The 14840-nt window shown below is 36.7% G+C and overlaps 1 protein-coding gene across 6 annotated transcripts in view; it reads right to left on the reverse strand.

The window, feature by feature from the left end:
• Window positions 1–14840, reverse strand: part of DENND6A (DENN domain containing 6A) — a 64672-nt gene that overhangs the window by 40452 nt on the left and 9380 nt on the right. For 3 of the 6 annotated variants that reach the window (XM_060631378.3, XM_060631379.3, XM_060631377.3), the window contains exons 2-3: window positions 9952–9990; window positions 9809–9851 (exon numbers count right to left, since the gene is read on the reverse strand). The exons of 1 other annotated variant lie outside the window; for it this stretch is intronic. In XM_060631378.3, the coding sequence (XP_060487361.1) occupies window positions 9809–9851; window positions 9952–9990 (82 nt within the window). Of the gene's footprint in view, window positions 1–9808; window positions 9852–9951; window positions 9991–13055; window positions 13136–14840 lie in introns of all 6 variants that reach the window. 2 more of the 6 variants (XM_060631381.3, XM_078442925.2) reach the window with 1 other exon arrangement.

The following is a 14840-nucleotide window of genomic DNA, read 5'->3' on the forward strand; positions in this document are numbered from 1 at the left end:
GGGGACTGGAGGATGGGTCAAGTCAATTTCTTTACTTGTTACAATAGATAGTTTAAAAATAAGGAAAACACATGAAACTTGAAATAATGGAAAACACTCCTAGCATTGTTTTAGTTCAAGAGATTTATAAATTGATGGTTCAATTTTTCCCTTTATTAGACATTTAAATATTGTGTTTTTTTTTTTAAAGGGAAGAAAGAGCCAACAGACATGAACAGATGCTCAACATCACTCATCATAGCAAAATGCAAATCAAAACTACTATGAGATACCATTTCATTCCTGTCAGAATGGCTAAAATCAAAAATACAAGAAATAAGTGTTGATGAGGATGTGGAGAAAAAGGAACCTTCATGCACTGCTGGGGGGAATGCAAACTGGTGCAGTCACTTTGGAAAGCAATATGGAGATGCCTCAAAAAAATTAGAAGTTGATCTACCCTGTGATCTAGTAATCACACTACTGGGTATTTAGCCAAAGAATACAAAACCTAATTCAAAAGAATATATACACCCCTATGTTTATCGCACCATTATTTACAATAGGCAAATTATGGAAGCTGTCCAAAGGTCCATCGATAGATGAGTGGATAATATATACACAATATATATACACACAATGGATTATTATTCAGCCATAAAAAAGAATGAAATTTTGCCACATGCAACAACAAAAATGGATCTAGAGAGTACAATGCTAAGTGAAAAAAGTCAGAGAAAGACAAATACCACATGACTTCACTCACATGTGGAATTTAAAAAGCAAAACAAAGGAAAAAGAGAAACACAAACCAAGAAATAGACTCAACGATAGAGAACAAACTGATGGTTGCCAGTGGGGGGTGGGTGAAATAGGTGATAGGGATTAAAAGAGTGAACTTGTGATGAGCACTGAGTAACGTATAGAATTGTTTAATCACTATATTGTACACCTGAAACTAATATAACACTGTATGTTAAAACATATTTAAAAAAAAAAAGAAAATGCCACTAAGAAGTACACATTAATTTCTCTGATACACATAATAGGATAGAGCAGGAAAAGATAATGGATTTTAAGAAACAGATACGTAGCATCTGGAAAATGCAAAGAATGCTGAATTTTGTGAAAGGGAAGTAATGAAGCTCCCATAGCCTTAACTCCCTACCCATCCAGCTCCATTCTCAAATCATGGGCATGCTGTGAGAACTTTCCAGTAATCAGCTGCACCCACAAGCTGTACAGAATTGGTCAGGAAGACAGTTCACGAAGTCAAAAAGCTTTAGCCATGTTATCCTTGTCAACTGAGGTAAATGGTTCCTGTTTTATGTTTCAGAGGTCTGTCCCTTCACACACTGAAGGTTACTAAAGAAATATCAACTCTTGGGGCACCTTGGGTGGCTCAGTCAGTTAAGCGTCTGACTCTTGATCTCAGCTCAGGTCTTGATTTCAGGGTCATGAGTTCAAGCCCGTGTGGGGCTCCACGCCAGGCATGAAGCCTGAGAAAGAAAGGAAGAAAGGAAGAAATATCAACTCCTTATCTTGCTAGACCTGTGTTCTCCATTCTGACCTCATCATTATGATGAGAAAGGAGACATCACAGATTGACGATCAGATTTTTTGCATTTACTATGCAGAAAATGATACCTAGAAAGAGCAAGGAAATCCTGACACCCTACAACCTCATCAAAAATAAATCTCTACTGTTAGTACGAGCCATTCAGTTTGTCAGTGTAACAAGAGACTGCAGCTCTACACAAGCAACATAACAATTACATGTGAAAAACGGTTACATGAATGTGATTGTGGGGGAAAAGTTGGGACCTGAGGACAAAGGCACCACAATCAATGGAATCTAGTCCCAGGTCTGTCTATAATTAGTGTTCTAGAAGTCACTTAACCTAAGATTCTCAATTTCCTTGTCAACAAAAATGGTATCATAAGATACTCTCTAAAGTCACTTCTAGTGGCTATGTTCAATTATTCTAAAATAAAACTCCACAACTGACCTATAATTGTACTGAATTCCAAGCATCCTTTACCCAACATATTCACTAAGCTCTACAAAACTCCAAAAAGACCTAAAAGTTATGCTATTTGCACCACACCTTTCTGATTATTAACATTAAAAATGAGAAAACATTTTAATGGAAATCATTTTTTCCTTATATAAACCAAGGTATAGGGATTAACTTATACAAGTTTTAAGATCAAGTGACAGCTCTCCAAGGAAAATAAACCTTAATATGGGTTCTTGATCAAGAGCAACATAAACCCTTTCCTTTGATAAAATAGCAAGTATTAAGAAAGCAGCAGATTTGCTCAGTAAAACCCCACAGCTTTAAGGTAAGTTCCAGTTTAACTAATCAAGACCATGGTTACTAGCCTAGAAAACAGAACTAATAAACCAACACTCTTTAAACAAAGAAAATTGCTGTGACCTTTCCCCACCATCCTTTTCCAAATAACTAAGTTCTTACAACAGAAATCAAACACAATTCCAGGTCAAAATTATTTTCATTATATTTTGTCACTATTTTGGAAGTGATTTTTCCCTTTCAATATATGAGTTGAACACTACTATTTAATGAGTGCTTATCCTGTTCCAGGCACTGTTCTAAATGCTTTAGATATATTAACTCATTTGGTCTTCATGCTTCTCAGGTACATCCCATTATCATTCCTGTTTATGAAGAGGAAACCAAGGCATAAAAAGGTCATAAACACCCAATAAAATAAATCTCCTAAATGGCAGAGCAAGAATTTAAATCCAAGAAGTTTGACTCTGGAGCTGGTACTCCTGACCACTGCATCATACTGGCTCTTTCAAGTCAAGACCTAAAAAACACTCCTATTGATATGAAATATCCAGAGTATATAAATCCATACAGGAAGTAGACAGGTGGTTGCCTAGGACTGGTGGGGGGTGAAGTAGGTGGAAAGGAAATGGAAAATGGAGTTTCTTTCTGGGGGACAAAAGTTTTCTAGAATTGATCGTGGTGATAGTTGCATAACTCTATGGATATACTAAAAATCATTGAATTATACACTTTATATGGGTGAATCATATCTCAATAAAACATTTTTAACGCGAATTTATTGCCAATTGGAGCAGAGATCAAAAGCTTCTTCACTCAAAAAAAAAGTCCTTCTTTGGGGCACTTGGGTAGCTCAGTCAGTTGAGCATCCGACTTTGGCTCAGGTCATGATCTCGTGGTCTGTGAGTTCGAGCCCCACTTTGGGCTCTGTGCTGACAGCTCAGTGCCTGGAGCCTGCTTCGGATTCTGTGTCTCCCTCTCTCTCTGTCCCTCCCCCGCTCATGCTCTGTCTCTCTCTCTCTGTCAAAAATTAATAAACATTAAAAAAAAAAAAAGTCCTTTTGGGCGCCTGGCTGGTTCAGTCTGCACAGTATGCAACTCTTGATGCTGGGAGTTGGGAGTTCAAGCCGCATGTTGGGTACAGAGGTTACTTAAATAAAAAAAAAAAAAAAAGGTTAGAAAACAAAGTCCTTCTGAAAAACACCCTTCAGATCACACTTCTTGAACTCACTGGTCTCTGTGCCACACAGTTCATTCAAGTAAGGAGCCGGTTCTTTCAGTCATGGCTCTTCCTACATAAATGTCACATGGAATACCAAGAAGAGCTTTCCCTCCATATGGTCAACTAATCTTCGACAAAGTAGGAAAGACTGTACAATGGAAAAAAGACGGTCTCTTCAACAAATGGTATTGGGAAAATTGGATGGTGACATGCAGAAGAATGAAGCTGGACCACTTTCTTACACCACACACAAAAATAAATTCTAAATGGATGAAAGACCTAAATATGAGACAGGAAACCATCAAAATCCTAGAGGAGAACACAGGCCGAAACCTCTTTGACCTTGGCTGGAAGCAGCGTAATAGACACGTTGCAGAAGGCAAGGGAAACAAAAGGAAACATGAACTATTGGACTTCATTAAGATAAAAAGCTTCTGCCCAGCAAAGGAAACAATCAACAAAACTAAAAGGCAGCCTGCAGAAAAGATATTTGCAAATGACATATCTGGTAAAGGATTAGTAGCCAAAATCTATAAATAACTTATCAAACTCAACACCCCCCCCCCCCCCCAAAAAAAAACCCAGTTAAGAAATGGGCAGAAGACATGAATAGATAGTTTTCCATAGGAGACATCCAGATGGCTAACAGACACATGAAAAGATGTTCAACATCACTCATTATCAGGGAAATACAAATCAAAACCATGATGAGATACCATCTCCCACCTGTCAGAATGGCTAAAATTAGCAACACAAGAAACAACAGGTGTTGGTGAGGAGGCAGAGAAAGGGGAACCCTACTGCACTGTTGGTGGGAATGCAAACTGGTGCAGCCACTCAGGAGAACAGTATAGAAATTCCTCAAGAAACTAAAAATAGAACTACCCTACAATCCAGCAATTGCACTATTAGGTATTTAGCCAAAGGATACAAAAATACAGATTTGCAGAGAGTCCAAATGTCCATCAACTGATGAATGGGGTAAGGAAGATGTGATACACACACACACACACACACACACACACACACACACACACTGGAATATTACTCAGCCATAAAAAAGAATGAAATCTTGCCATTTGCAATGAAATGAATGGAGCTAGAACGTATTATGCTAAGCAAAATAAGTCAACCAGAGAAAGACAAATACTATATGATTTCACTCATATGTGGAATTTAAGAAACAAAAGAGATGAACATATGGGAAGTTGGGGGAAGAAAAGAGAAGGAAACAAACCACAAGAGACTCTTAATGATAGAGAACAAAGTATGGGTAGATGGAGGGAAGTGGGTAGGAAATGGGCTACATGGGTGATGGGCACTAAGGAGGGCACTTGTGATAAGCACTGGGTGTTGTATGTAAGTGATGAATCACTGAATTCTACTCCTGAAACCAATATTGCACCGTATTGTAACTAACTAAAATTTAAATGAAGAAAAAAAAATACCTGGAAAAAAAAAAAAAGGACTCTCCTCCCATTTTAAATTCTCAAGGGCATAGAGTATTTTCCAAGCCTCTTTCACATCTGCCAATCAAACCAAGACGGCAAAGCTCAACAGAGGAAACCTTCTTGTACCAAAAATATCACTTAAAGATTCGAGATAAAAGCTTAAATACTATTCCCACAGGGAACAGACAACTTTAAAGATTATTTCTATATTAGCACAAACACAGCTATAGAGTAGATCAGAATGCATAAGACTAAGATAAAACACGAGACTTCAAGAGCTAGGCTGGCTCTATGTAGTCACTCTCCCTGTGATTAAGAGTGGATGAGTTGGAGTTGCAGAGAAGCAGGACTTTAGACCAGAGCTTCTCAAAGTATAGTCCACAGACTGATGCCAGTCCACAAACTCTTGTTACTAATCCATGACAAAATAAATATCCAACTTGAGAATAATTATTTAGAAAGTCTTACAGAAATCTGATACTGCCATAACAAATTTGGACTTTTATTTTGCATTTCTTTCATTTTTCTCCCGTTCATTTTTCTAAATATGCATTTAGATTGCATTTCATAAAAGCATGGTCCACAACAGATTGGAATTTTTTAAAAATCCAACTGGCCCTTCAATACAGATAGTGTGTGAAGTACTGCTCTCACCACTGGGAAGGGTAAAATACATGATGATGTCCCTGTTGTTTACAGAGAAGAAATCTGTAGAGACAAATACTGTCTGCATATCTAATCCATCCAGATCAAGAATTAATCTTTCCAACGGCACCTGGGTGGCTCAGTCGGTTAAGTGTCCCAACTCTTGATTTCTGGCTCAGGTCACAATCTCATGATTGTGAGACAGAATCCTGCATCTGCTGGTGCTGCTGTCTCCCTCTCTCTCTGCCCCTCCCCTGCTCTCTCTCTCTCTCTCTCTCTCTCTCAAAAATAAACATTAAGAAAAAAAAAGAATTAATCTTTCCCTTGGATTCATCCTTATTTGAAACTTCCTCTACTGGGGCGCCTGGGTGGCTCAGTCGGTTAAACGTCTGATTTCAGCTCAGGTCACGATCTCGCGGTCCGTGAGTTCGAGCCCCGCGTCGGGCTCTGGGCTGATGGCTCAGAGCCTGGAGGCTGCTTCCGATTCTGTGTCTCCCTCTCTCTCTGCCCCTCCCCTGTTCATGCTCTATCTCTCTCTGTCTCAAAAATAAATAAACGTTAAAAAAAAATTTAAAAAAAAAAAAAAAAAAAAGAAACTTCCTCTACTAATACTGAATTTTCACTCTGGACATATTTAAAATATAGTGATTATAGTCCTTGGGTACCCATCATAGCTTAAGCCTCAGAAACACCTACATACAGATGATATTAATGGTAATCAACACAGAGAAAAAAAATCTGACAAATATTTATGAGAGAGAAGGCACACTTTAAATTTAGGCTCCTAAAGATAAAAGTCACTCAAATGGAACAAAAGAAACTGAAACCTAAAAACAAACTAAACAAAAAATCTTCTTCTAAAGTCACAGGATCTAAGGTATGTGTGGCTGTTAACTAACTTGGATTTAAATTTTATTATTATTAAATATAATTTATTGTCAAATTGGTTTCCATACAACACCCAGTGCTCATCCCCACAGGTGCCCTCCTCAATGCCCATCACCCACTTCCCCTCTCCCCCAGCCCTGACCAACCCTCAGTTTGTTCTCAGTATTTAAGAGTCTCTTATGGTTTGCCTCCCTCCCTCCCACTCTGTAACTTTTTTTTCCCCCTTCCCCTCACTCATGGTCTTTTGTTAAGTTTCTCAGGATCCACCTATGAGTGAAAACATACAGTATCTGTCTATCTCTGCCAGCCTTATTTCACTTAGCATAATACCCTGCAGTTCCATCCACATTGCTACAAATGGCCAGATTTCATTCTTTCTCATTGCCAAGTAGTATTCCATTGTATATATAAACTACATCTTCTTTAACTTGGATTTAAATTTTATAAATAAATAAATAAATCCAAGATGCTACCACTGAGCTTTTATATAAATTATTATTATAAATTAATAATATTATAAATTAATAATAAATTTATAAATTAATAAATATATATTTATATTATCTATTTATATATTATATAAAATTATAAAAATATGTATAATATATATTATATACTTATATATTATATAAAATTATAAGAATATATATGTATTTTATATATAACATATATATTTATGATGAATATATATAAATTAACAAATTAAAAGTAAAAATAAATTATAAATAATTAATTTATTTATATAAATATAAATTATATTTAATATAATTAAAAAATAAATAAATATTAATATTGTCAAAAAATAAGGTATGTATGGATAGCAGCTTGAGGAAGTGGAGGAATGGCAAATCATTCCTTTGGAAATCCCAAAAGCACTCTTCTTTACCTATACACTCTTGATTCTGAATCTTGTTTCACTGTTTTTATTTTTTTTTCTTTGATATTTATTTATTTATTTAATATATGAAATTTACTGTCAAATTGGTTTCCATACAACACCCAGTGCTCATCCCAAAAGGTGCCCTCCTCAATATTGTTTCACTGTTTTTAAGTGTGCACGATGGAAACAAAACTTAGATTATGATTCTTTCCTAAAGATGGAAACAAAACTTAGATTATGATTCTTTCCTAAAGACTGTTCTAATGTGCCTGGATTTCCTTCCAAAACAATAAAAGCTATTTTGAGAAAAATTCAAATCCATTTCAAAGTTAGCACAGCAATCCCAACTTGCATTTCATAAACATATAAGTGAAACAAATTGTTTGGATAATCACAACTAAGAATAGAACTCTCAAATACATAAAAACTCACAGCCTATTGCTATCTAGATTAATACTCATCTCTTAGGATGACAAGGTGTCTCCTTTTAAGACCTTTTGTCAATTTCACTTCTAAGTATCAACCGTACTTTAACGTTTTATTTATTTTTGAGACAGAGAGAGACAAAGCATGAACGGGGGAGGGGCAGAGAGAGAGGGAGACACAGAATCAGAAGCAGGCTCCAGGCTCTGAGCCATCAGCCCAGAGCCCGACGCGGGGCTCGAACTCACGGACCGCGAGATCGTGACCTGAGCTGAAGTCGGACGTTTAACCGACTGAGCCACCCAGGCGCCCCTCAACCGTACTTTAAATAAAACAAACCCTACTTCATTTGATGTGCAGCTTTTAAAAAAGGCATTACAAAACACCTGTAGGTCACTCAAGTGACTAAAATACTGAACAAATTCTGATTTACATTTGAGTTTAACTTCTAACAAGACAGGGATACATGGAGTGACTGACTAAAAGAAAAACTATAATAAAAACTAAAAATAAAAAAGGCTATCCAAATTATCTTCTTAGCCTTGAAACTCATGCAGAAAGGTGAAAAAGAGAGCCATGAAAACCAGCTATAATCTCAAAAAGAAGAGTGTGCAGTGTAATGCACCAGGACTCCAATAACAACAAGTCAGTTTATCCTGTAATGCAGCTTACCCTGAGACCTGGAAGTCCAATCCAACACTCACTACATTCAGAACTGCATGTGTAGACTTTGTAAGGAAAATGTTAACTGAAATGAGGAAAAATCCTATAAGACCCCTCTATCATTTATTTCATTAATGGACAAACATACTAAGAAATTCCAATAATTCCAAGTTAGAACAAAAGTCCTACTGGGATTTCTCAAAAGCATTTTCTTTTAACCAAGATACCATTTCTTTTTTATACAATTCATGAAGGCTGACTTGCAAATGTATAGGAAAGAACTCTGGAAACATTTACAAGGAAAGGAGAAAATGCTTTTACAAATTAAAATGTCAAATCTCCCAAATCAGATTAACTAAACTAAATTAAAAGGATATTAGAAATAACCACTAAAGGAAAGGGAATAATGGAGTGCCTTTGCTTCATAGGGTTCTAACTGTGTGTGGTCTAAGATGTTGAATGTTCTGGTCACTACAAGTCTGAAAAGCTGTTTTGAAAGTGAAACAAAAGAGGCAACCTGAAAAATTTCAACAATTAGGACCACACAAAGGGAAAGTTTGAAAGAGACCAGAAAAACCAAATTTAATAATAATAGCAAACACTTACATAGTGTTTACTATACACCAGGCACTATTCCAAGTCTTTACATATATTAACTCACACAAACTATTACAAGTAATTGATGGCCATGCTTCATAACCAGATTCACTCTATTGTATTTTTTTTTTAAGTCACTGCTTTTACAGTTCTTGGTAAGCTTTCAAATCCCAAACTGAAAGTAAACTACTTACTATAAATCCCCAAACATACCAACGTTGCTGGTTTTCACTCTCTTCACTATTTCAACAGTTTATTGCTCCTTGATGTTTTACCTCATTACAACATAACAGTTATTTTATTTTTTATAATTTTTTAAAAAAATTTTTTAATGCTTATTTATTTTCGAGACAGGGAGAGACAGAACATGAACGGGGGAGGGTCAGAGAGAGAGAGGAAGACACAGAATCCAAAACAGGCTCCAGGCTCTGAGCTGTCAGCACAGAGCCCGACGCGGGGCTCGAACTCACAGGCCGCGAGATCATGACCTGAGCTGAAGTCGGACGCCCAACCGACTAAGCCACCCAGGCGCCCCCATAACAGTTATTTTAACAATTGAACCAACTAAAATCAAAAAAGACATGGCTGGCATCGCAAAACTAAGAATCACAATCACTGACTTGCTAGGCTGAAACTGAGTTTGCATTCTAAAATTCTGTTTCAATCCATTTTCATATATTAAGAGTATAATCAATATTCTCAGTATAAAATTCAACAAAAACACCACATGAAAAATAGTTACCTGAATTTGAATCTGGAAAAGACAAATAGCAAATATTGGTTTTCTGAAAAAGAAAACAAAAGCTATATATGTTGATACACATACACCAATAAAAACAAACAGAAACACCACAGTAGACTATACAGAGCAACATTGTTACTTACTTCCTTATCAGTAAGTTTGGAATGTTGAGGATAAATTACCTGGAAGAAAAAGAATTAAATTTTGTTAGACAAATATATTGAGTGTATATTATAAACATTAGCAGGTACTTCTATTACTAGTTGGCTATGGTCAAATAGTTTTAAGACATAGTTCACCAGGGGCACCTGGGTGGCTAAGTCGGTTAAGCGTCCAAACCTTGATTTTGGCTCAGGTCATGATCTCACACTTCATGAGATCAAGCATCTCACATCGGGCTCTGTGCTGAAAGTGCAAAGCCTGCTTGGGATTCTCTCTTGTCCTCTTTTTGCCCCTCTTCTGCTTGCTCTCACTCTCTCTCTCAAAATAAATAAATAAACATTAAAGAAATAGTTCACAAACTCCAATAATGAAACATGAAAGAAGCTTGGGAGAATTGAGTAGGATTTACACTAGGGAAAAAAAAAAGTTCTGAGTCAAAGTTATCTCTAACAGATTGGTGAAGTCTTGGGTTATCAAGAATAATTTAGGGGCAACTGGATGGCTCAGTTGGTTAAGTGTCTGACTTCAGCTCAGGTCACGATGTCACAGTTCGTGAGTTCGAGCCCCGCGTCGGGTTCTGTGCTGACAGCTCGGAGCCTGGAGCCTGCTTTGGATTCTGTGTCTCCCTCTCCCTCTGCCCCTCCCATACTCATGCTCTGTCTCTCTCGCTCTCAAAAATAAATAAACATTAAAATTTTTTTTTTTAAAAAAGAAGAATTTACCAACTGAATTACTAATAACTCAAAGCTTACTGAGTCTTTTCTTTGGAAGCCTAAAATCTAAAAAGAATTGGATCTATCAGCTGGTAACGACTTCAAGAAGTAATGATTTTCAATCAATTCCAAGAAGTACTGCAAATCACCAGATACCAAAGAAAAATGAAAGGAGAAAATAATAATCCATAGTTTAAGAAATCTCAAAGACCATCTCCCACCATAAAGTCTATCCTAATTTCCTTCAATCCCTTTAAATAATCATTGCATTTCTTAGGATAGGTCAGTTTAGTGTCTGCAGTGATCACAGCCACCTTCTGAGGGAAACTCCTGCCCTATAGCCACTGCAAAGCAAGCAAGAATAAGCCAAAACAGCTACTGTCAGAATAAGCACTAGTGAACACCAGATCCAAGAACAACTCTACAGGCCAATCAACTGCCTAGATGTGGCTGGGTGTGAAAATTCTGCCCAAAAGAACACCAGTGCTCAAGTGGGCCTATTCAGACTCTCTTGGGAATGTGAAGAGATGAGATTAGGAGCAGCAGGTTAGCTAGTGGCTGATAACAAAAAGAAGAGAAAACAACACAGAGTAAATTATGTTAATGTTGGGCTGCTAATGTGGGGATCCAAGACTTCCCACTTCTGGAAGAATTCATGAATTCTTCCATTCCCCAGCTGCCGCCCAAAAGCCTAAAAATCTTCCATTTTCAGATAAAACATCCATTTCCAGATATCACATTATAAACCATATTAAAGTGATTTCACATATTTACTTCACTGATTTAGTTCTCACAATAACAGACAAGCCCAGTATCCCCACTGTAGATATAAGAAAACTAAGGTAAGAAAAAAGATGGGGAGAACCAGTATTATATGAGTATCTTCCAGAGTTTTTAATTTTCACAATAATTCTGTCAATTCTGCCTATCTTTACAGAAGAAGAGACAAGTTCATAGCAGTTAAAATAACTCTTCTAAAATTTACTTGTTTACTAAGTGCCAGAGGTAGGGGCTGAATTTAGGCCTGATTCCAAAGTACACAAGCCACCATTCTTCACTCCATGCCTAGAAGCGATCGTTGTATGCAATCACAGCCCTCTTTCCCCCCTAGCAAGAATGTGGCATATAATCCTTCTCAATCCAGGGTTAAGGGAAGGGTCTAGAGAGCTGGTATACTACATGAAAACCACGCACCATTCCTGGATAGAGAATGATACCAAAGCCAATATTTCTCTCTACATACTCTGCTTTGTATCCCACATTTTGACCAATCTGATTTAACCCCTGTCTCCATAATTCATGAAGGCAAGAATCTGGTCTGTTTTGTTCACAACTCTATCTTTACACCTAGAACAGTCTCTGCTGCATAGTAAACACTAAAAATATATTTCTTCAACCAGTGGATATACCTTCAAATTAGTTCCATCCAACAACCTAGTATTTAATTTGTACTTCTTTTTTATGCATACATACATCTCCCTTGCTTAACCCTGAAACCATTTTGCTCGTTACTTTTAAAGCAGAAATGGCAAACTTATAACCAAGTTAGCCCTATTTTATGAAAATCTCATTACATATAAATTATACCAGAGTTATCACACTGGTAAATTTAGTGGTCCATAATAGCTTTATCTTAGACTTTAAACTCAGTTTTATGTGAGTGCCCTTCAGATTTTTATTTCCTGCAATTAAAATATAAATGTAAAAGCAAATATACATAGTGGTTTCTTAGGACTTTGGTTTCCTATGGTTTAAAACACCATCATGACAATATAGAAAAAATTTTGGTATGTTTTACCCATATATATGAGTACCTTAAATATACATGTGTGTATATATCTCTGTGTGTGTATGCGTATTTCAGGGGCTTATGTATGCTATATATATTTAAGTAAACTAAAAAGATGTAAGAACTACATAAACTATCAAGTATACCTTTTAAAAACTCTGACTGTACTAGTCAAATATTCTAGAATTTCATTTTAATGTATTCTGTTACGACTACCCAGTGTTATATCATATTGGAATAGATATGATATTCAAAAAAAATAATGCATGTTTATATGCTATAGGTTTCCAATGTCTACTATGTACTTAAGATCAAAATATAGAAAAAAAATTTAATTTTAAAACCTCAATTAAACTCCATAAAAATCAAGTAAAGTAACCATTGCCAAGTATCTCAAACTGCCACAGTTTGAGTATCTCAAACTAATTGCCACAGTTACTAGATTATCCTTGTACATACTTTACTTTATCTTGTAAAAAAAAAAAAAAAAAAAAGTATAAATATAAGCTTGGGCAATCAATGTTAGTCAGTTAGCTCCTGATAACTATACAGGCATTAATCAACTGTGGATTGGCCCCAGTACCTGGAGACGCCTCTCTCTTGAAGTTTCCTCTCTCCACAGCTCAAGTCCAGGCATCTCTGTCCCCCAGGCCACTGGCATTCCTGGGAGGCATCAAAGGGGGACAGAGAGCATCAGCTAATGTCACCCTGGTTCTGTTACCTATGTTAAGATCTTCCATGTTATAAGAAATAAGGGAGAGGTGGCCAGGTAATAAGCCAAGAAAAACATAAATTTTATTTGATATAATTACTAAGGCCTAAAAATGATGGTATAGCATAAATATTTCACATCATGATGTAATAGGAAAAATGCACCCCAGAAAAAATATTAATATATATACTGGAAAATAGTATTACAAAATGTTTTAAATCAGGTTATTCTCTTCAAAGGTATATCTATCTGCCACTTGCCCCTGCACACCCTAATGGGGATGACATTCCCATATCAGTGTGGGAGTAATTATGGTCCCAGGAGAAAGAAAATTAGGAACACCAGTTAACTTATTGCTAGTAACACTTGGACATGGGAAAAATTCATGCCTGCCATGAATCTCAGTGATCTGTGAACAGGCGTCTGCCTGTTGCCATGTCACTCAGTATCTATCTCCATTTCACAATCCTACCTAGCATCTCAGGCCTGGTAGAGATTACATCCTAGGCCATCCCAGGCCTGCCTTGACCTCCTACATAAACATTAATTCACATACAAACATCACCAAAACCTTAAAAAGAGGATCAATTCTAAACTCAGTAAGAGTTATGTCTTCAGGGGCACCTGGGTGGCTCAGTTGGTTGAGTGTCCGACTTTGGCTCAGGTCATGACCTCACGGTTTGTGGGTTCAAGCCCCGCATTGGGCTCTGTGCTGACAGCTCAGAGCCTGGAGCCTGCTTCAGATTCTGTGTCTCCCTCTCTCTCTGCCCCTCTCCTGCTCATGCTCTTTGTCTGTCAAAAATAAATAAACATTAAAAAAAAAAAAAAAGTTATGTCTTCAGAGGCACCTGACTGGCTCGGATGGTGGAGCATGTAACTCTTGATCTCGGGGTTGTAAGTACGAGCCCCGTGTTGGGTGCAGAGATTATGTAAAATAAAATCTTTAAAAAAAATTATGTCTTCAATATTAGACAATAACATTTATTCAAAACCGAAACGGAAACTGCTTACAAGCAAAAAACAAGTCTACCTTTTTCATGTAATTTTTAAAAAATGGCTGGAAAATAGTTTAAGATCTATTAAACACTATATAATGTCTCCTTTAAAAGGCCTTTTAATGTGAAAAAATAAAGCAATGACACCTCAGCAGCAGTGAGTACACCTAACACCGAGATGTTGATTGTTAAATACTGTTCTGCAATAAAAAAGAATCAGGGCTTCTTAGGGAGGTAGCTGATTACAGGGCTAGCACAGGAAAAACGCAAGATGAGCATGGGGCATCTTGTGATGCCAGAAAGGAAGTGCTCAAAAGGAGGGGGGGGGGGGGCATGTCTAAAGGACATAGGAGCCAACCTAAAAAGGCACCAATGTTCAGATTTGTAATGATTTGGTTAATAAAGTAAATAATGATAGTACTAGATTATAACCCAAATAATAAGTATCCTTGAGTTCCCATTGATATAGATAGGTGGATGGATGAGCAAGAAGGGACAACTTTTCCTTATAAAAGAATTCTAACTAATAAATACAAAAGGAGTGAGGAAAATGAAAAATCACTATTAGAACACCAGAATAATTGCTGCAGGTAAGATACACTTATGGATGCTAAATTAGCAGGCAAAGTATGGAAAACAAGATACTGCACAGTCTCAGTCT

Source organism: Panthera onca, chromosome A2 (genome assembly GCF_046562875.1).
Source record: "Panthera onca isolate mPanOnc1 chromosome A2, mPanOnc1 haplotype 2, whole genome shotgun sequence".
Classification (NCBI taxonomy): Eukaryota; Metazoa; Chordata; class Mammalia; order Carnivora; family Felidae; genus Panthera; species Panthera onca.